Source organism: Spea bombifrons, chromosome 6 (assembly GCF_027358695.1).
Source record: "Spea bombifrons isolate aSpeBom1 chromosome 6, aSpeBom1.2.pri, whole genome shotgun sequence".
Classification (NCBI taxonomy): domain Eukaryota; kingdom Metazoa; phylum Chordata; class Amphibia; order Anura; family Pelobatidae; genus Spea; species Spea bombifrons.
This window is the reverse complement of record NC_071092.1, coordinates 17464630-17487500: the sequence shown is the minus strand read 5'-3', so window position 1 is coordinate 17487500 and position 22871 is coordinate 17464630. Positions and strand designations below refer to the sequence as shown.

At 39.0% G+C, this 22871-nt stretch overlaps 1 protein-coding gene across 2 annotated transcripts in view; it reads left to right on the top strand.

The window, feature by feature from the left end:
* ST13 (ST13 Hsp70 interacting protein) overlaps positions 1 to 22871 on the top strand; it is a 138704-nt gene that overhangs the window by 64459 nt on the left and 51374 nt on the right. For both annotated transcript variants that reach the window (XM_053468639.1, XM_053468640.1), the window contains exons 6-8: positions 377 to 461; positions 3237 to 3347; positions 5199 to 5301. In XM_053468639.1, coding sequence (XP_053324614.1) covers positions 377 to 461; positions 3237 to 3347; positions 5199 to 5301 — 299 coding nt within the window. The remainder of the gene's footprint in view (positions 1 to 376; positions 462 to 3236; positions 3348 to 5198; positions 5302 to 22871) is intronic.

Sequence of the window (22871 nt, the reverse complement as noted above, 5' to 3'; positions counted from 1 at the left end):
TATGTATGTATATATATATATATAATATAGTGTATGTATATATATATATATGTATGTATATATATATATAATATAGTGTATGTATATATATATAATATAGTGTATGTATATATATATATATATATATATATATATATATATATATATATATAGTCTAACAGTAATCCTATCATTCCCAGGCAGCCAGTCACCCTACTAGAAACCTGGATTCATTAACCATTCATACAATTTTCTGAAATATAAATTGTAAAATTTGTCACCTGCAAAAGTCTGGTTCGAATGTGTTCTTTTATATGTGCATGCTCTTATTTGAACACTTTTGATAACTGTAATTGACTGTTGCGTTTAGTTTTTTTCTTCTTCTAACTCCCTTCAGGCGAACTGCAGAAATCCATTGACCTTTTCACTAAGGCCATAAAGCTGAACCCTTTGGTTTCCATGTTATATGCAAAAAGAGCAAGGTGAGTATAGATATCATAAAACAAAAATTAGCTACCCTTGAGAAAAATTATGCTTTTCATTGCACAAAGAAGCAGGCTGAAATAATCTTCTTTAAACTTAACAACGTTATGACCCCCATTAAGGATGCAATTGCATTAGAAATAGCAGCAATGTTGAGTAAACTTCTGTATTGCAAAGTGTTCGATTAGTACGGCATCTAGCTGTATGCCCACATCAGAGCTTGGAGCATACATCACATTTCACCTATCACAGCCTTCCATGCCCACTAATGGAACAAAGAGTATTAATATAGCTACTCCATCATCTCCTATTACTGTATAGGAAAAATGCTCTAAAAAATACCCCTCGTCTTATAATCGGGGTCGTCTTATAATCAGACCTCAACTAGGTCTGACTATGAGACTAAGATCCAGATCCCCCGCAGCGATGCAGGGGACCTGGATCCCTCCTGTCTCCCTCCCACACACACACACACGCTTACTGGTTCTTCTGAGTCCCTGGTGCTTAGTCCGGGCAGCGTGTAGAGCTCTACACGCTGCCCGGATTAAGCAACGCGCAGCGTGAAGAGCTCCACGCGATTCACGTACACAACTTCCGCTGCAGCCCATCAGAATTCCCCGTGATGTCTGACAGCGCGATGGACGCAGACAACCCCCGCTGCTAACCGCACCTCCTCCCGGCTGCAGCGGAAGTTGTGTACGCGAATCGCGTAGAGCTCTACACGCTGCCCGGACTAAGCAACGGGGACTCAGAAGCTCCGGTAAGTTTGGAGGAGGAAGGGGAGGGCATAAGGCATTTCTGGAGGCAGGGTGCTCTGTGAAAAATGCCTTTTAACCCCCTTAATGCCACTCTGCCTCCAGAAATGCCTTTTAACCCTCTATACGCCACTCTGCCTCCTGAAATGCCTTATGCCTCCCTATATGCCGCTCTGCCCCATAATATGCCTTTTAACCCCCTTAATGCCAGAGTGGCATATAGGGGTATAAGGCAATTCTGGAGGCAGAGTGGCACATAGGGTGTCAAAAGGCATATCATGGGGTACAGTGGCATTTAGAGGGTTAAAAGGCATATCGTGGGGCACTGTGGCATATAGGGGGTATAAGGCATTTCTGGGGCAGAGTGGCAAGCCAGGGGGCAGATGTGCAGGTTGGGAAAAAAATGGAAATAAAAACAAAATGTTTTTCTCAATCATAGCTTTTATTAAAAAAAAATGTTCATATAGTTTACATGAATTAACATTTACTGGTAAAACTTTTTTCCTATAGGGTCGTCTTATATTCAGGCTTTTTCTTTTTTTTCATAAATTAATATTCAGATTTTGGGGGTTCGTCTTATAATCGAGCAAATACTGTAGTTAACTACTGTAGCTAAATAGGATACGCAATTTCAAGGTAGAAAAAAAAAACGGATTCTGATAGTCTGTAACATGACTTGGTCCTATTAATGTGATATTTTTTGTTGTATATTTTCTTTGAGTATATTTTCCTTTTCGTTTCAGTTGTTAATGTTTTATGTATAATTTACTCTGTATCTGCATAGCTTGTTATAATTTTGCCTGAAGCAGGACACAGTCATGGTCATATCTATATGTTATTGTTAAATCTTTAATTTTATATTTCTGTTCTTTTTGTGTATTTTATGGTTATAATTATAAAAACATAGAAAGTGACGGCAGATAAAAACCATTTGGCCCATCTAGCCTGCCTAACCTCTGATTATACCCCCTGATATGCCGCTGTGCCCCCTGATATGCCTTATACCCCCAGATATGTCACTCCGTCCTCCCCAGATATGCCATAGTACCCTCATAGATTCACAGACTCGTTCACAGCACACTGACACAATACTTTTATAAATAAATACAGGATTAATCTTCACTGCCCCCAAGATTTAGATTCCCCTTTGTTTTCCCCACTTTGCCTCTAACTGCACCGTAAGTTTACCTTATTAAATTAAATTAACCCTCACTCCTCAGCATTAAATTAACCGTTAAGACCCCATCAACCATAACTGCCCCTAAATTAACACTAAACACCACATCAACTATAACTGCCCCTAAATTAACCCTAAACACCCCATTAACCATAACTGCCCCTAAACTAACCCCCCACTTCCCCTCACTTTCAGCAGCCCAAATAATAATTTTATACTCACAGTTAGAGCCGTGTGGGTGCTATAAGGAAATGGCCGGGGGCCAATCGGCAGTGACTGCAGGGAGGGACTGGGAGAAAAAAAGGGGCGGGACAAATCGGCGGTGACTGCAGGGGGGGACTGTAAGTAGTAACTGCTGTGAGTCACACTGAAACGGATTATAAAACGAGGGGTATTTTTCAGTGCATTTGATCTGAAAAAAACCCTCATTTTATAATCGATAAAAATCGATTCAACTAATCGATAATGAAATTTGTTGGCTAAATTTGTCTACCCCCTCTTCTTCGCTATCATGAAATGATTTTTGGTATATTTGAAAATGCATGCTTTTTTATCTAGAGTCCTTATCTTTTAATAGATATTGGTATGTTTATTTTAGTATGGTTGTGTACTTTGACCTTTTGAGCTCTTATATCTGTAGTGTTCACATATATAAAAACATTGTGGATTTGGTACCAGAATTATTATGTAAGTACTGACAGTTTTGCCCAGAAATAATGTCTTACCTTGTATATGCCTTGCAAATATCAATCATACTAACGTGTTGTAAATGTTTGCATGTTTATCTAGTGCCAGATATTGAGGTTTGGTTGATTGTGGTGATTTTTTTTTTATTTTTGTAGTGTGTATGTGATGCTGCAAAAGCCTAACGCTGCAATCCGGGACTGTGACAGAGCTATAGCTATCAATCCTGACTCAGCACAACCGTATAAGTGGAGAGGGAAAGCACACCGGTATGTAGGTTACCAAGGACAAAGATCCTTAAAGTACAGCAATGCTGAATCTCATTGTGCTATATAAAACTAATAACAATAAGGTTGACTTCCGGCTTCTGTTATTTATGTGTACCTTACTTTAATTTGTAGCTGAATTCAGCTATTTAAGCATGTTAGGATTCCAATGTGTTAGCTTCCTATCTAACCCTCACAAGATGGTTTGTCATTTTGCACATAGAACAGTGAAAAAAAATAGACTTTCAAAACTTCAAAGTGTGTTCCAAAATTCTGTACCCCTATCACTAAAAGTATTAAAAAAATACAACAAAAAACACTTTGCTACCCCTCAACACAGAATACCGATTATAAGACGACCCCCCAAAATCTGAAAATTAATTTAGGAAAAAAGAAAAAGCCTGACTACAAGACGACCCTATAGGAAAAAAGTTTTACTAGTAAATATTAATTCTTGTAAACGATTTTTTTTATATTTAATAAAATCTATGATTGAGAAAAATATTTTTTGTTTTTATTTCCTTTTATTTGCCAACCTGCCCCCCAGATAAGTCTTATACCTCCCCCCCTATATTGCACTCTGCCTCCAGAAATGCCTTATACCCCTGTATGCCACTTGGTTGGCCTCATATTATACATTTGTATTATTTGAGCCTGAGGCTAGCTTAGCGCACCAACATTTTTTCTTTTCCCTGTTTGCACATATTTGAGGTTGTTGGCTCCTCGTCAGTCTGGTTGCAGCTTGCCGTCCAGGGGTTAAATGGGATGAGGTTTAATTGCACCTCCCCCAACAGATTAATAAGGTTTTGGTAGCAGTATAAACTGCTTTGTGTGCCCACTATGTAGGAGGTGAGAGTAGGTTCTCACCCTATTGAGAGTGTGCCTTGATGTGGTGGGTGAGCTCAATTATGCTTTGGCCAATTCATATAACCAAAACCTCTCATTTATATTATGTTTATATATTTGTTGCCAACTTTATTAGGGTGAGAAGCGCAGACAGTTTTTGTTTTTCTATAAAATAACACACTCTCTGGGTAGTTTAGCCAGATGTGTTTACTGTACTGAGAAACCAAAGTATTGTTTAATTCTATTGGACAAACACTGTAACAACAGTGAGGTTTAAACACACATAACATTATGCTATGGCAACATCTAACACCATTGGCTAATGTAATATAAGCTTACTCCAATCTCAGTTTTTCATTTGTTCTCAGCATGACATATTCTGTTACCCCCCTGCCACCACCCAATCACAGGTAAACTTCATAAACTGCAAATACATTTTATAACCTCTCTCAGTGTACGCTGTGTAAAAAGATGTGTTAAATGTCTTGTGGCTATATTTCATATAACTGGAAAAAGACATCTGATTTAAAAATGGTGCTGCATAAATAATATAACTGTTTTTTTATTTACTTCTAAACAATCAGCTTTGCCATTCCTGTAACACCCAAGGGTTACTATTGTCACACACAGGTATACCCACTGTCCACCCGTGGAAACAATGGTGGGATCGTGATGCCACAATGTTTTTCACCCAACAGAACACCCCATTTGCAATGCTGACTTTGTGTAGTAGTCCTGGTAACTTACTTGGACAGCCAGAAGTGGAAATGAAACTGGTTATTGGGTATCATGGCATGCAGTCTGGACTGTTGGTTCTTATAAAATGCACAAAGAACAGTGTTTCATTTCGTGTTGCATGCTGGGCAAATTGGTAACTGAGACCATGCAGGATAGTTGAATGTGTACCTCATTTAGGTATTTTATTATGTTTGAGGAAAGTATTACAATGATATTTTCAGATATAAAAGCTGCAGCAGCATGTATACATTGACTTATTTTATTGGGCAGGCTTCTTGGGCAGTGGGAGGAAGCTGCACGTGATTTGGCAATGGCTTGTAAACTGGATTATGATGAAGATGCCAGTACTGTGTTGAAGGAGGTACAGCCACGGGTAAGCACGTCTTAAGCTTCTTTATATCACACCTCATAAATAAAATTAATACAGTCATCATGTTTTTGTGACCTCTTCCTTGTGATCCAGTTTGAACAGTGTATATTTTTACACTTCTGGATGAGAAAAACTATTGGACATTCTGTGGGAAATGTGTTCATATATAATAAGTGTATAGATATGTCCCACAAGCATTGTTTTGTCATACATTTTGGGAAATTGCATTACAATTTGATAGATTCAATTTGTTTAATCTGGTCTGATTTAGTTATGTTTAGCAACAACAATTTTAATAGCTACGAAGGTTAGAACAAACACTGTTTCCACTTTTTTGTGCAAATACTTAATTTACCATTCTAAGACATTTTTATACCCAGGGCCGGCCGAAGACTTAACGCCGCCTGGGGCGAAGTTTAAAACGCCGCCCCCCCCCGCCGACGCCGGGGGGGGCATTTTAAACTTCGCCGACGCCATTATCTACCCCCGCCCCCCCGGTACTTACCTTTAAACAGTCCTGCGGCGAGTCTCCCTGCTCTGCCACGGTGCCGGCTTGTAATGCTGAGCGCCGGAAATTGACGTCACTTCCGGCGCTCTGCATTACAAGCCGGCACCGGGACCGAACAGGGAGACTCGTCGTAGAGGAGAGAGAGAGAGGGGCGCCGAGCGGGTAAGCGAAAACCACTCGGTGCCCCTCTCTCTCTCCTCCGCTTCAAAAAAAAAACAAAAAAAAAAAGCGCTTGGGGCGGCAAAGTGCCGCCCCTTCTAAAGTGCCGCCTGGGGCAATTGCCCCAGTCTGCCCCATTATAGGGCCGGCCCTGTTTATACCCCACGTGTATCATGCCATAGCCCATCAAGCCCCTTTAGGATGTACCTGTCCTTAAAATCTGTGACGGGAAGCCAGTTACTTTGTTGCGGCAGTAACGCTGCATGAGAGATAGGCTGTCTATTGACACCCTGGGCTCTCCATTGCTGGCTGAAGCCACCATCACTGGCTGTCTCTGGATCGTGTGTCACTTGTCAGTTGAGGACAGGAGAGCTTGAGCTCACCCATCACTCCTCCTGCTGGCTCATTGCAAGTATTGTAAGCCAAGTGATGTCACTGTGAGATCACGGATATTAAAAAGTATGAGGGATCTCGAGCCATACTGCACTGAGAACTGTAACTAACTTATCTGCAACTGCTACGGATGTAGTTTCTCCTACTCACTACCACCGTCGCAGGAGAGGATCCGCTTCTTGCTGGGCCATACCCAAGATTGCCGACCAGCATTTTCTGCCAACCATCAAGCATGCATGCGCCAAACCAAAGATGGCCAGCCGTTACAACCTGCGTCAAACAGCGCAAACGCAGCCCGTGAATTAAAGAGATACAACCATATTTTCCCCACACCCCAGCAATAACCTGAAGGTGGGGTTTTTCTATCTAGGGCTATTTAAGGATACCTTAGCTTACCACCCATTGCCTGTCATAGAGTTTCTTTGTTAGCACGGTGGGCTCTGTTCTCTGTTGTTTGTTACTCTACGGTTTTGACCCTGGCTTGTTCCAGTTTATCCTGCCTGCTCCTGCCCTTGACCTCTGCCTCATCTTTGACTACGCTACCTGTTTGGTGTCTGCCTATTCTGGTTCGTGTCTAGGCTCTGCGTTCTGGATCCCCAGTTGCCGGACTATTTGTCCTTTGGTTATGAATACCCCCAGGACTTAACAGATTCATATCTGATCAAAAAGGTGCGGAATCTGCAAACAGTAATGACAAAAGGGTAAAGAGGGCCAAAAAGGCCTGGGATAGTCCCATGAAAAACAACGGAACCACAAATGTGTGCTCCTTTCCCACTAAACCATTCCCCCAGTCAGCAAACGGGCTAATAAATGTACAGAAGAGCATATTCTCCTGGCAATTTTTTTTTTGTTTTGTTTTTTTTTGTTTTTTACCCCTTAAGGTGTTATCTCAAACCATACTGCACTAAGAACTAGTGCTGCAACTAACGATTATTTTCATAATCGATTAGTTGGCCGATTTATTTATTTTTTTTGATTGATGAATCGGATAAAAAAATAATGTAAATTTTCTGTTTCGCTAAAATTAATTTAATGAACAAACTGGATGTTAAAAACAAACCGCAGATTGAAAAACTTTGAGAAAAATGCACATCTGAGCCCAGGCTTGACACGCTGTTAGGGGCAAACGAATAGGATTAGTGGAATAGAGAACCAAAGACCAAGATTCAAAGTTAGTCATACCATAACTTTATTAATAACCAAAACATGACAATATGAATGACCAAGCTCATAGAGTGAGTGATGTGGCTGTGGGATATAAAGTGATAAACAGGAGAAGTTCCACCTGCCTCGCTTTTTAATTACATGGGCTGGAACCTTATTCTTAGATGCCGCTGAGGCTGCCCCGATTCGAAAAGTGACCCGAATATGCGAGCGGGTTAAGGCCAATCCTTGTAAGTAATAACCTAACATATCTGATAAATGTGACAGAAGACAACGGCTCCCTGGGGAAGGGCAAAAGACTGTCTCTCGGTTTCCCAGTCAAAAACACCAACAAGGCTCCTAGGACTGCAACTGGGCACCAAAGAACGTAATTCGTGTACTTGGACCGGACTGATTGGTTTTCGTATGACTGAGGGATAGAACAAAATAATCAGCAACGGGACATAAGTCCGAGACCTTCAGAAATGACATAGAATAAGGTGTCGTGGCCTGGGCGCATGAACCCATAAAATGCTAGAAACATGGTGGCTTTGAGCACTACACAAGTAGCCGGAATAAAGGGGTGAGTATTTAAGCAATTTATCAAAGCTCTGAAAACCTCCCCATCAATCGGCAAGCGACTGGGGGCCTTAACTGGCTTGGTTTTCTCCAGACCTCTAAGTAAGGTTTTGACCGGGTGTATAGCAATCAGAGAGGGTTTGTTAGGAAAATATATTGATATTATACTCCCGTTAAATAAAGTTTAATCGAACCATATGAGAGGTTTAAGCTAGAATGACAGTACGCTGGGAAAGCCAGGAGGGTGGCAACTGAATACGTGTTCGTGGGGGCAGACGCCAGCATGAATCTGCCAAATAGGGACCAGGCTCTATTGTATGCCTTCCTGGTATTGCTGGACAACGCTCTTGTGATAATATGGCGAGCTGTGTGCAGATGCTTCTCTATGCTAGAATGAGCTTGTCGAAGACGAGTAATTAAAGTGCCAGGAAACAGATGACCACTGCCACACCGATACCCAAACACACATGCACCAGGACAGACTCTGCCACACTTACACCCAACACACACCAGGACAGGCTCTGCTACACTGACACCCAAACACACACAACAGGACAGGCTCTGCCACACAGACTGAACACAGGCTCTCCCACATGGACTGAAACCGAAAATTAAAAATTCACTTGGCCGAAACCGACCTTTAAAAAAAAAAATAATAATAATTATAATAATAAAAACACTTTTATTAAAAGTATGTAACACGCCAAAATTGGACAAAAAACATTCAATATTAATATTGTTGTGGAAATCAAATGTTGTGCTGACCACCAGACTTCTTTGAATGTATAAAAGTGTATTCCGGATACAAGCAGCTGCAGGGAGATCTGCACAAAAGCAGGCAGATCTGACAACTTTCATACAATATATATACATTGATCACAAAAGAAAATAAGTACACTCCTACTAAAGGTTGGCACAATTAGAATAACTCTGCTTTTTACTATAAAAGGCAAGGCTTAACCTACATAACATTAATATGTATGGGGTTTCAGTTATCTTAAGCAGACATCCTGTGCCCTGAAATTGACCCTGAGTCTACACTTATGGTCCAGTTTCTCACCAACAAATTCAGCTGTATAATTTGACCTATGCCCTCTACCATATATATCATGTTCTTCTACAGAACAATACTACCTCCCAGAGCATCAGACTCTTATCACCAGAATGCAGAAAACAGTTAACCTTTTATTACCCAAACTCTCCACATCCTAAGATTCCACTATATATATAATTAATAACAGCTCCTATCATTCCCAAGCACCCAGTACATGCTGTAATCTGCGTATGCTTGGGCATGCCGGCGACCAATAAAGTTGTTCTTATGGCCCTTTAACGCCTGACGGCGAACCTACGGATTTCCGCTCCCGTTAACCCCGGCGATGCTGTGCAGATAACGGGAACGAAAATCCGTAGGTTTTCCGTCAGGAGTTAAAGACTTTTAACTCTTGGAGCGGGGAGACAGGCCAAGGTCCCCATCAGGATTCAAAAGGCCGTGTCGGCAGGGGCCATTAGACTCACTGGCACGTCTCTTTAAATCCTGATGGAGACCATGGTCTCCCCGCTCCAAGAGGTAAAGGTCCATACGAGCTACTCTATTGGTCGCCAGCAGGGGGTCATCTGCCATCAACCAATGAAGTGCAGGTGCGACCAATAAAGCTGCTCGTACGGACCTTTGAAAATCCTGGCGCCGAAGCTGGTACGTAGTCCGTACTGCGTTAACCCCGTATTAACCCCTTCTACAAAAAAGGCATAAAACTAAGAAAAAAAACGAACACAAAGGATATACACGAATATGTTCGTGGTATACGAAGATTTTTTTTTTTCTCCACGAAAACGAACACAAAGACAAACAAGAAGAGTTGGCCAGCGCTCAAGTCTGGTAGGAACCCTATTGCAGGAAATATCTGAGGCTCTGTCTGTACTCCGCAATGCATAGCCACAGATAGGTAAATACAGACGAGATTAAAGACTCGCACAAGGCTGGCATATAAGAATAAAGTATATTGAAGAATCATAGCTGAAACAGGAGTGGTTTCTACAGCAGAATACACAAACAGCATACAGTCTGTCTGTAACACCGGTTGGAAAGCCTAGCTGGACTCGCGTGGCACTGGAGGCCCACAAGCAAGGCATATGGCAGGAAGTTCTTTGGTAGGACACACGGCAGAAACAGACACCTCAGACTCTGAAATGGGATTGGCACCTCATACTTGGATAAGGAATTTGAAACAGGATGGATAGGGACTTTCTATCTTCAAAATATGAATAGGGACTTTGGAACAGGCAGGATACTGACGAGGAAATGGAAAATCTTGGATAGGGGACACGACAGGAGAGCCCTCGGGCAGGGTACAAGGCAGGAAAGCCCTCAGGCAAGAGAATGGTCTCAAACAAGCTGGATTAGCACCTCGTACTTGGATAAGGAACTTGAAACACGCTGGATAGGGACTTTGGATCTTCAGAATATGAATAGGGACTTTGGAACAGGCAGGATACTGACGAGGAAATGGAAAATCTTGGATAGGGGACACGGCAGGAGAGCCCTCTGGCAGGGGCAGGGCACGAGGCAGGAGAGCCCTCAGGCAGGAGAATGGTCTCAAACAAGCTGGATCAGAACCAGATGATCAGTAGGAAACTGCTAGGAGAAATACAGGTCCAGGTTACAGAGCCACAGCAGTAGGCTGCTGACGCTGCAATGAAAAGGCATTAACTAAGGTGCTGAGCAGGTATATGTGGAGATAGGGTAACGCCCAGGTAAGCTTGTCAGGTGATATGATTCCCAGGTTCCACATACTGGAGAGTAGCCTCTAGGGGTTGCAAGGAAACATGACTTGCATATAATCCTCAAAAAGTACAGGGTGGTAGGATGGAACCCAGACACTGAGTGTTATGCAAGGCCCAGAATAGCACCGGTGGATGAACCCACGATGCAGAGACGGTAGCGGACTCACAAGGTAGCAGGTGCAGGTAGAGCAGTCCAAAGCAAACAAAACAGTTCAGGGCCAGAGGCAGGGGATCGAAGTCAGGATAAGCCGAGGTTGGGACAGGCAGAACGTGATCCAAGTCGAGTAACAATAGCCAAAGGTCGGTACACAGGTCAGGAATCGAGTAATACAAACAAACAGGAACCCAGAGGACAAAGGCAATATGTCTCTTTGAACGGGCAACACATAATCTCCTATAAAAAAAAAAATAATAAACCGTTGAAAAATTGAAAGAAAATTTTCTCACTTTTATTTGAAATCTTGTACTCATCTACAAAAGCTAATGACAATACCAGCTAAAGGCAACATGTCTCTTTGAACGGGCAACACACCATGGAAGAGGCAGGTATAAATAGGACCAGGGGAGGGAACATGGCAAAACAGACCAATGAGCGTCCTATGACATCATCGCGAGCAACCCACGGAAATAGCGTTGTCGCGATGTGCTAAACTAAATATATACAGCAGGGCTTGACAAATTTGTTGTGAATCTAGGCGCCAGGTAAAAAAGTTAGGAGCCAGGATTTTTTTTAAACTAACAGTTGGTCAGGAGTGATCTGATCATCATCAGCCCACTTACTAAACTCACAGCGTTTGACCTGGAAGCACCCTGGACTTTCAGGTCAGTGCTGTTTGTTTTTTTTTTTTAAATACATTTTTTTCATTTTTTTAACTCTTTCGATGCTGATGTTCCATTGGAGCACAGCATTGACAGATATTTAGTCCCCACAAGCTTGTGGGGACAAATGTTAACCCCTGCAATGCCACGAATGTGTCATACACAATTGTGGCATTGAAGGGGTTAACGCTGCACTGTCGCTCTCATGGAGTGATCAAGCAGCAGGGGGCTGGTCTCCACACTCATGGCGAGACCAAAGAACCCTCTCACCCTGTCCCTGAAGCTGCCTCTGGCAGCTGGGTAGCAATTGCTGGTCTATAGACCAGCCACTGCAGGGAGGAGTCTATGATGACTGCTGTAGGCTTCCATGCCTACAGGAATCATCAAAGGGCTTGTGGGGGCTCGTTTTTTTGCTGTTGCTGGTCTGCCTGGGCTTCCAGGCAGACCACCGGCAGCAGAGCCCCTTACAAAACGGGAGTTAACCCCTAAAACGCCGCGATCTGAAGGGGTTAACGCTGCACTGTCGCTCTCATGGAGCGATCAGGCAGCAGGGGGTGTTGGGGCTGGTCTCCACACTCATGTGGAGACCGAAGAACCCTCTCCCCTGTCCCTGAAGCTGCCTCTGGCAGCTGGGACTCAATTGCTGGTCCATTGCTTTAGGCTTCCATACCTACAGGAGTCATCAAAGGGCTTGTGGGGGCTCATTTTTGCTGTTGTTGGTCTGCCTGGGCTTCCAGGCAGACCACCAGCAGCAAAGCCCCCAAAACGGGAATTAACCCCTAAATGCCGCGATCGCGGCATTGAAGGGGTTAACGCTGCGCTGTCGCTCCCATGGAGCGATCAGGCAGCTGGGGGGTGTTGGGTGAGGTCCCCAGACTTGTGTGGGGACCCAATCAACACACAAACCCCTTCCCTGAGGCTGCCTGTGGCAGCTGAAAACACGATTGCTGCTTTTCTAGCAACCGCGTTTTCAGCCTACAGAATCACTCCGTGGGAGTGATCTCAGGCTCGGGGGCGGGCTCGGAGTGGCTGTGCTGTCTGCCCAGACTTCTGGGCAGACAGCAACAGCGCCCCCATGTGGTGACTCAGCCTCTTACATCCACAATTTTTTCTGGATGTAAGAGGCTGACAAAACCTAGGCGCTAGGACAAAATTCTCTGTCGCCATGGCGACCTGGCGCCTGGGATTTGTCGAGCCCTGTATACAGTGTCAGCGTGGGCTACACCCGCGGGTGTGCCACGCTGGCATGCACAGGCGGATACAAGCGCCGCTGGCGTGCCACGGCCAATTGCACGGGTTCGTGTGACCGCCGTGGTCGAGGCTCGCCGGCGAGCACGTCACTCTGCAGACGTGTCCTGCGCACGTCATCATGTGGAGGAGGCGTGCGTCACCACGTGAGCAACGTGAGCAGAAAGCCGTGGGAACGCGACAGACAAGGTAGGCGTAACACAGAGGCTGTTTTAATATTTCTGCGGTGCTTCTGTTTAGCCTCTCTCATTTAGTGTACCCACCCAATTTATATATTGTTTCTTTCAGAACAAGAAGGGCTTTCTTCCGATACTATTGTTTTGACCATATCATCGAATCTCCTATAAAAAAATTAAATAAATAAACCGTTGAAAAATTGAAAGAAAACGTTCTCACTTTTATTTGAAATCTTGTACTCATCTACAAAAGCTAATGACAATACCAGCTAACTAGGTTCGATTTGTCCTGAGTTTAGAAATACTTTTTATGAGGTTTTTTTTTTTTGCAAGTTAGAGAACAATAAGTACAAGTAGCATTTTGCTATTTCCAAAACATTTTTTTCATATCTGGTAATCCTTTCCCCACCTTTAAAGCTGGTCAATTCAATATACCCCAAGAAACCATATATTTTTGAAAACTTGACATCCTGAGATGATTCAAATGGTGGTATTTTAACACTTTACATGCACAAATTCTACCATCAGCCTTTGTCAAAGTTTGTGGTAGTCATTTTTTGTGGGGGAGGGGTTCACACACACATCGTACTTCAGGTATGAATTTATAGCTCCTAGTATAAGTCACTGTCAAACAACACCCCAATATGTTCAACAACATCCCCTGAGTACAGTGATACCGCCAAAGGCAAAATCTCTCGCAGTGCGTCCTGGGGTGGGTTTTCGGTGTTGCTGAATGCTTTGCTATCGAGGCATTTCAGCGGCACCATTTAAGCTTATGAGGACTCCTTAGCCCCTTTTGAATGTAACAGCAGTCTATTAGAACACCTTTGCATTCAATCTAAAAACTCAGGGCCCCGCTTGTCATGGGGGAGGGAGTTTAGGCTTTGATAAAAGGAAATCTACCAACAGCGCCAGGTGTACACCTATAGTGCCTCAATCTAGAAAAATTGCACTTAATAGCATACCAATAAATATAGCACATGTAACTTGCAAGTAAGCTACAAGGAAGCATCCAATAAGGCTCATCAATAAGTCTCCGCAGCTAGGGTGAACCATATATCCCAGACAGTCCCGCAATGTGACTTTAAGTCCCGGGTCCTGAGCAGCCTCAATGCATTGTCCCTGAATGAAAAGTCTCGTGCAGCTGTCCACCGGCTGCCGGAGAGGATGATCCAGGTCCCCTGCACCGCTGCGGGGTATCTGGATCCTAACTCTGCTGCTTGCCCGCAGCAGGGCTAAATAAACTCTGATTATATGCCGCGCTCCCACTTTAAAGCCTTAAAGTGGAGAGGGAAAGTGCGGCCTATCTTCAGGCAAATACGGTATACTATAATATAAGCATATTATTAACTCTGAAATCAAAATGGTTCCCAAGGCTTCCTATTAATTAATATACAATAGTCAGTTGTCGTCAAAAGTTTGCATACCCTGGCAGAAATTATGAAATGCTGGCATTGATTTTGAAAATATGACTGATCATGCAAAAAAAATGTACGTAGTTGTATGGCTCCTTATTAAATCATGATGTTAACTGATAGAACCCAAATGGCCCTGATCAAAGGTTTACATACCGTTGAATGTTTGGCCTTATTACAGATACACAAGGTGACACATACAGGCTAAAATGGCAATTAAAGGTTATTTCCCAAACGTTATTGGCCTTTTTAAATTTCAATTAGTGCCTGTGTATCAATAGTCAATGAGTTTGTTAGCGCTCACATGGATGCCATGGGGACCAGAAAGGAACTCTCAATGTCCTGCCTAACAAGGTAATGGAATTTTATTAAGAGGAAAAGGATATCCAAAGCCTTAAAAATGCCAGTCAGTACTATTCAATCACTTATTAAGTAGTAGAAAATTTGAGGATCTCTCTTAATACCAAGCCAAGGTCATGTAGACCAAAAATAATTTCAGCCACAACAGCCTGAAGAATTGTTCGGGATACAAAGAAAAACCTGCAGGTAACCACAGGAGAAATACAGGCTGCTCTGACAGTGTGGTTGTTTCAAGGAGCACAATACGACGATACTTAAACAAAAATGAACTGCATGGTCGAGTTGCCAGAAAGAAGCCTTTACTGCGCCAATGACACAAAAAAGCCCGGTTACAATATGCCCCACAACACCTTGACATGCCTCACAGCTTTTGGTACACTGTAATTTGGAATGACAAGACCAAAATAGAGCTTTACAGTCACAACCCTAACCATTATCTTTGGAGACTGGTTAACCCCTTAAGGGCCGGGCTCATTTTTTCTTTTTGTACCCTGTGGGACCGAGGCTGTTTTAACACTTTTGCGGTGCTTGTGTTCAGCTGTAATTTTCTCCTCACCCATTTAGTGTACCCACACATGTTATATGTTGTTTTTTTCAGGGCAAGATGGGCTTTCTTCAGATACCATATGTTTTGATCATATCACCTTATTTACTATAAAAAAAAATAATAAAACATGGTGAAAATTTTTTATTGAGATAGGATGATCGATATATGCGATATATGCTATCTAGTTCTTCAGGGCTCTGATGAGCATGTGATAAATAATAATATATATTAGATATAGGTATTTGAATACACATTTTAATTTACTCATGTCACTCATATATAAGCTTTTTTGGGGTTTTTCAGAGTTTGGAAGAAAATTTGATAAGAATAATATACACACAAATTGTCACAAGTATTTAATGTACAATAATTTGAATATAAGTTTTAGTTACACACGATACATATAACATGAGACTCAGAGATTCCCTGGGCTTTAAAGAATATTTAAGAAAAGGGCTAAAAGGAAAGGGATAGGAAAAGGGGAAAAAGTGGAAAAGAATTGTCACACTGTCACGAACACATTACACATTATAAACTGATTATAAGTCTTAGTTTATATATCTATTTGTTTTTCACTTAAATATGATAATTTAAATATTACATATTGAAATAGGACACTATTAATTATTTATATTTATTAGGCCCTTAGACAATGAGCACTGATTTAGGTTTTATTAAAGAACGAGTTAGTCACCATTTAATTAATTTATGAAAGAAAAAGGACTAGGTATTATCTTACATTTTCAATGATACACAATATGGGTTTATGACTATTTACATATATACACATGTATGTATGTATGTATGTATATATATATTAGTTGGGTTCAACATCCAGATGATAGAGATTATTCCTTTTTTTCAAATGTACATAAATCATATTTGCGTATAGATTTCTTTTTAATGTTGAGCCATAATTTAGAATCCTGTATTAATTAATCTGTGGGAAATATTATATGGTCTGACCACGCTCCAGTTTACATTTCCTTAAAAGATAATCCTAACTATAAGATGAGAACTCTAGGAGGCGTGATGACGTAAGACGCCAGAGGGGCGGCGTCCCGAGTTCGCGGGCAAACTAAGGTCTGCATACTCTCTCCAGCCGATGCCTGACTGACGCCTGAGGAAAGACTGAGCTATACCAGACAGATTCAGTTCCGTGGTCACCCTCTCTCGCTACCTCTTTTCATTTACTTCTTGAAGATTCTCTCTCCCTTGGATATTTTGGATATACGAGGACAACTATACCATCGATAACCAACACTTACAACGCAATGAAAAGGAAAGACAGCGGAAAGGCAGCGGGACTCGACGCAAAGGTGATTCAGAAGGCTATAATTTATCCCTCCAGAGCTACGTGCAGAATCTCAAGCACACGTGCTGGGACACCCTGCGGAGTGGAGCCGGATCCCGGGCGCAGTGAGTCTGTACACAAAAACTATACTTTTTCGTTTCATCAGACACGGTTTAAAACGCTGCTATATATTTTCATTTACAATCTTGTTTAAAAAATATAAGAAAAGAGCAGAGAGAAGGCATAGAGGAAGCGAGAGAGAGGAACTGTAAAATAAAAGTTAAATAATTAAGGCTAATTACAGTTCCGGGGAAATAGAAACTCTATCTATAGACGGTCAGACTCAAAAGGAAAAGTTAAAAAGTTATAAAATTATACGCAGACACAACATTTAAAACCAAAAATACACTAAGGAGAGAATTAAAGAGGCAATAAAGAAGACAGGAAGAAGAGAGGGAAGAGAAGAGGAAAGGAAAAGGGAGAAGACGAAAAGATAAGGAAGAGGGGGAAAAAAGATAAAGAAAAAGTATAAAAAAACACAAAAAAAAAAAAAAAATTGTCACAAAAAAGAAATGCTGAGGAAAAGAGGAAGGAAAGAAATACTGACTCTAAAAAAGAAAGAAAAACAGCGTCAATATTTTCTCCAAATATCACAAAAAAACAACACACAAATCCTGATGACTCAATTTCCACTACAATATCGTCCATATTAGAAGACTCTGAGGTGTACTCAGATCCAACAGCACAGGAAAAAGCCACAAAATCTTTAAAAATACAAGATGATTCATTCTCACAAGCCAAAATGCAACAATGCATTCAGCTATGCGCAGAACATCAATTAACTCAGATAAAAATAGAACTACAAAATCATCATGAAGAAATGTCTAAAAAGATTACTTCGATTGGCGAACATATAGCTTTGATAGAGAATAAAATGGATAAATTAGAAATTGACTTAAAGGATACATCAGATAAGCTAAAAATTTCAGAAGACAAAATATTAAAATTGGAAATGCAAATTACTGCTATGGAAGATATCAGTCGTCGTAAAAATATCCGCATAAGAGGATTACCAGAACAATCCAACGCGTCAGACCTCCTCCCTCAACTTATGAAACTTTTTCAGGAAATGAGCATTGAGAAAACCCAAGAAATGCCCTTAATTAAACGAGCATATAGAGTTTCAAAACCTCAGCAAATCCCTGCAGATATCCCTAGGGATGTAATAATCCGATTCTCTTCGATTCAAGCCCGACAGAAAGTTTATCAAGCCTCAAGAACATATTCTGCAGTAGATCCTACTTTTAAAAATATAATATTTTTACAAGACCTGTCCAGAAAAACAAATTAGATACAAGTGGGACTCAGCTTCTAATCTTTTGAAATATTATGGAAATAGAACTCTAACTTTTAATTCAATTATAACAGCTCAAAGCTGGTGGGACACTAATAACATCAATAGATAAAAATTTGCTGAACTAATGTTTATAATTAATGAAAATTGATATATTAATGAATTTCTAATATATGCACTTTAAAAATTTCTATTAGAGCACTTTAAAAGCTTCAAAGATAGATAAAGTAATCATAATTTCAAAATAATAGCTTAATTAATTTATATTGTTATTTTAGCACTTTATTGAAGAAAATGATGTGAGATATAAATAACGCACTTTTCATTATAGCACTTTATCACTTTAATCACTTTACTTATTAAATAGGATTTCTTTTTTTTTTTTTTTTCTTATACACACATATTCTCTAAATAATGATAATATAACACTTTATTATTTTACTAAAGAAAATGACGTATGATGGAGGATAATGCACTTTAATATTATTAAGAAAAAGGATAATCGGATGAATTTATGATTATAATGAAAATTTATTATTTAATGAAATGATATAATAGAAGTACTCTATATTGTTATTTAAGCACTTTATTGAAGGTAATGTGGCAGGATATAGATAATGCACTTTGAAGTTATTATTATTAATATCATTATTATATATTATTATTTTTTTTTTTATGATTAAACGATAAGAAATTATTTAATGAAATTTTAATATATCTATCATAAATTTTCAATACAACGGTTTTAGGTGTTTAAGACAGGACAAAAATTTATCTTATTATAATATTTTATAAGTTTTGAAGTCAGATACTATATTCATTTATGTATATATTTATTCATCTATTTATTTATTTATTTTTCTCACACTCTAAACGATGATAAAGTAATATTTTATTAATAGAAATGATGCACGAGGGAGGATATTGCACTTTAATACTATTAAGAGAAGAATATTTTGATGAACTTATTATTATAATGAAATGAAAATGTATTATTTAATGAAATGGTAACACATGTACTTTATTTAGTGAATGTTATGACACATGCACTTTATATACTGTTATTTATGCACTTTATTGAAGGAAATGTGGTAGGATATAGATATTGCACTTTGTCGTCATCAATAGAAAAAATTATTAGTTAAATGAATTAGTTAATGAAATTGTACTATATGCACTTTATTCATTAGGTATATTTTTTTTTTTTTTTTTTTTTTTTTTTGAGCGAATATAATCCCACTTTGTGATTGATTTGCATATATATCTTGAGTAGGAACTGATATATAAACGTTCTCTCCCATGGTAGCAATTTGTTTTGTTTTTTTTTTTGGATCAAATGGCAATAAATAAGTCCCGAACTCTAACAAAGGGACCACGCAAAGTGAAAGCTTCATAAAGTGAATATTCACAGGATGAGGCACAGGAATTTCGGTTCAGGTAGAGGGGATGAACCGCTTAAGACCTTCGTAACCTTAAGTTACGTAGGTCTGGGATATAGGAGATACTTTTCCTTTCTCCCTTTTAAATGTTTTTTCTGTTTAGGTCTTTATATTCTTTTTACTATTTTTCTCTTTCTTAATCTCCTGAGCCGGGGGTATAAGTGGTCAATACGAAAAACATGGTACGTTTCCTTTCATTAAATACTCAGGGATTAAACAGCCCTCATAAAAGATCTTCATTAATGAAATTATTGAAGAAAGAAAAAATTGACATATGCTTTTTACAAGAAACCCACTGGCTCAATTCTCATGAAATCCCTATTAAGGGTAAACAAATTTCTAGTGTTATTGCTTCTTCTTTGCAACTTAAAAAAAAGAAAGGTGTAGCTATAATAATCTCTACTGGTGTTAAATTTGAAATCTTATATAAAGATATTGATACAGAGGCTAGATATATTATTATGGTCTGTAAGATAGAGGACCAATTACATACCCTAATTAATTTATACACCCCAAATAAGGGCTCTACTAAATTTATAGAAGACCTATATGAAAAAGCAGAGAAATACATTAGGGGAGTTCTAGTTATGGCAGGAGACTTCAATTCTACCCCAGACAGTAGTATGGATAAAATTTTAAGAAGAGGTGAGACTATTGATCAAAGAATAGTAAGAACGTCTAAACGATTAAATCAGTTTATTAAAAAAAATAATCTATATGATAATTGGAGAGTTTTTAATCCTACAATAAGGGAATATACACATTTTTCTGCACCTCATGCCTCGTATGCGCGCATAGATCTGATGGTTGGAAATTACTCTTTAATCAACAATACTAAAAAAATTTTTATTAAAGACATTTTATGGTCAGATCATAATGCTATTGTGTGTGAGACTTTTTCTAATTATCCGAAAAAAATCCCTAGAGATTGGAGGCTAAATCATTCTATCTTGAACAAACAACATCATATTCAATCGTTACAAAGATTAATAGACCTATATTTTCAAGAAAATGACGACAAATTAATTTCTCGCTCCACTCTTTGGTGTGCCTTTAAAAGTGTTGTTCGGGGCTATCTTATTAAAATCAGTAAAATAGAAAATAGCAAAAGAGGCCCAGATCTATCTACCCTATATATTAATCTTTACGATCTTACCAAATTGAATAAATCATCTCCTACTAAATTTAGATCAAATAAGATTCAATACCTCAAGGGGAGAATAAGAGATTTAGAATTTGATAAAATTAGTAGAAACCTTGAAAAATTAAAACAACGATGGTATTTTAAAAATAACAGAGTGGATAAAGCTCTAACTAATAGGCTCAAGAAAAAAGAAGCTAATAAGCGTATTTACAGAATTGTCGAAAATAATAGGAGCTATACCTCTCCTGAATCTATAGGGCAGGCCTTCAATAGATACTATACTACTTTATATAATTTGAATAATAATAGTAAATTAGAAGAAATTCAAGAGTACCTGAAAACAATACCTATCTCTAAATTAAATAAAGATCAAATAAACCAATTAAATAAACCAATAGAAGAGTCAGAAGTTATTAAGATAATAAATAAGAGTAAGAACAATAAAAGCCCAGGCCCAGATGGGTTCAGTGGTCTCTTTTATAAAACATTCAAACGGGAAATCGTGACATATTTAACAGCTTTATTTAACGAATTAATGAATACAGGGCATGCCCCGGAAGAGCTATTAAGAGCTAATATTATGCCTATACTTAAACCAAATAAAAACGCCGAAGTCATTACCAATTATAGGCCAATTTCACTTATCAATGAAGATATGAAGTTATTTGCAGGCATATTAGCAGAAAGATTGAAACAAGTAATCACTATATTAATACATCCGGATCAAATAGGCTTTGTGCCTAATAGATATACGTACAACAACGTAAGACGTATTATTGATATTATAGACCTTGCTAATGTGGAGAGTAGACAGACTTGTCTATTGGCATTAGACGCTGAGAAAGCGTTTGATCGCTTTAACTGGAACTTCATGTTCCAAACTTTCAGTTCATATGGACTGGAAGGGAATTTTCTCTCGGCAATAAAAGCTTTATATTCGAATCCTACTGGTAGAATAGTGGGACAAGATATTAAATCAAAATGGTTCTATATTAATAATGGCACACGACAGGGATGCCCACTGTCACCAATGTTATACATATTAACCATTGAGATTTTAGCAACTATAATAAGGACTAATGAGAAGATAAAAGGTACGTCCTATAAACAACAAGAACTAAAAATTTGTTTATATGCGGATGATATACTACTGACAGTAGAAGATCCTGTACGGTCTATTAAAGAACTACTAGAATCTATAAATAACTACGCAGAGATGTCTAATTACAAATTAAATATATACAAATCAGAAATTCTATATTTAAATATATCAGGACAAACTAAGCATATAATACAAGGAGATTATAAATTTAAAGAAGTCTCACAAGAGCTAAATTATTTAGGCCTTAAATTAACATCAAAGGTACATAATTTGATGGAGAGAAACTTTCTCTCCTGTATTAAAGAAACTAACTACCTACTAAATAATTGGAAAAACACCTTGAATTCATGGGTCGGTAGAATAAATATAGTAAATTCATATATCCTCCCTAAATGGACGTATCTTTTTAGACAACTTCCTTTAAAAATGCCAATCTCATGGCTGAATATGATACAAACGGCCTTTAATAAATTCATTAATAGAGGTAAAAAAACTAGATTGGGAATTAAACTCCTTTCACAAAAAATGAATAAAGGAGGTCTGAACTATCCGAGAATAGAGCGCGCATACGAGGCATGTATGATACTACATATTTACAATACACAATTAGAAACAAGTATTATGCAGCCATGGTATAAATTAGAACAATACCTTTCAGGTATTAAAAATTTGTCCATAGGAGTATGGGAATTCCAATCTAAATTAAAAACTAAGATTCTTAGAGGAAATAATACTATTATTAAAGACATTATACAGGAATGGTTCAAAATTAAAAAATTAAATGGACTTAAAGACAAAATACTACATACAGCCCGACTGGATATTATAGAACTTAATCTTCCAGACATATCATTGGCGAAATGGAAAAGTCTAGGCATTATAAATCTTAAAGATATTTTGTCAGAAAATACTATTAAACCATTTATACAATTAGCTCAGCAATTTAGCTTACCATCCACAGAAATATTCCCTTATCTGAGATTAAAAATTTTTCTGAAATATGCCCTTTTTAAAGTTGACTCGGATAATCAATTAAAAATGGACCATATATTGAATGGAACAGAAATTAAAAAAATACTGACAAGAATATACGAAATGCTGAAAAAAAT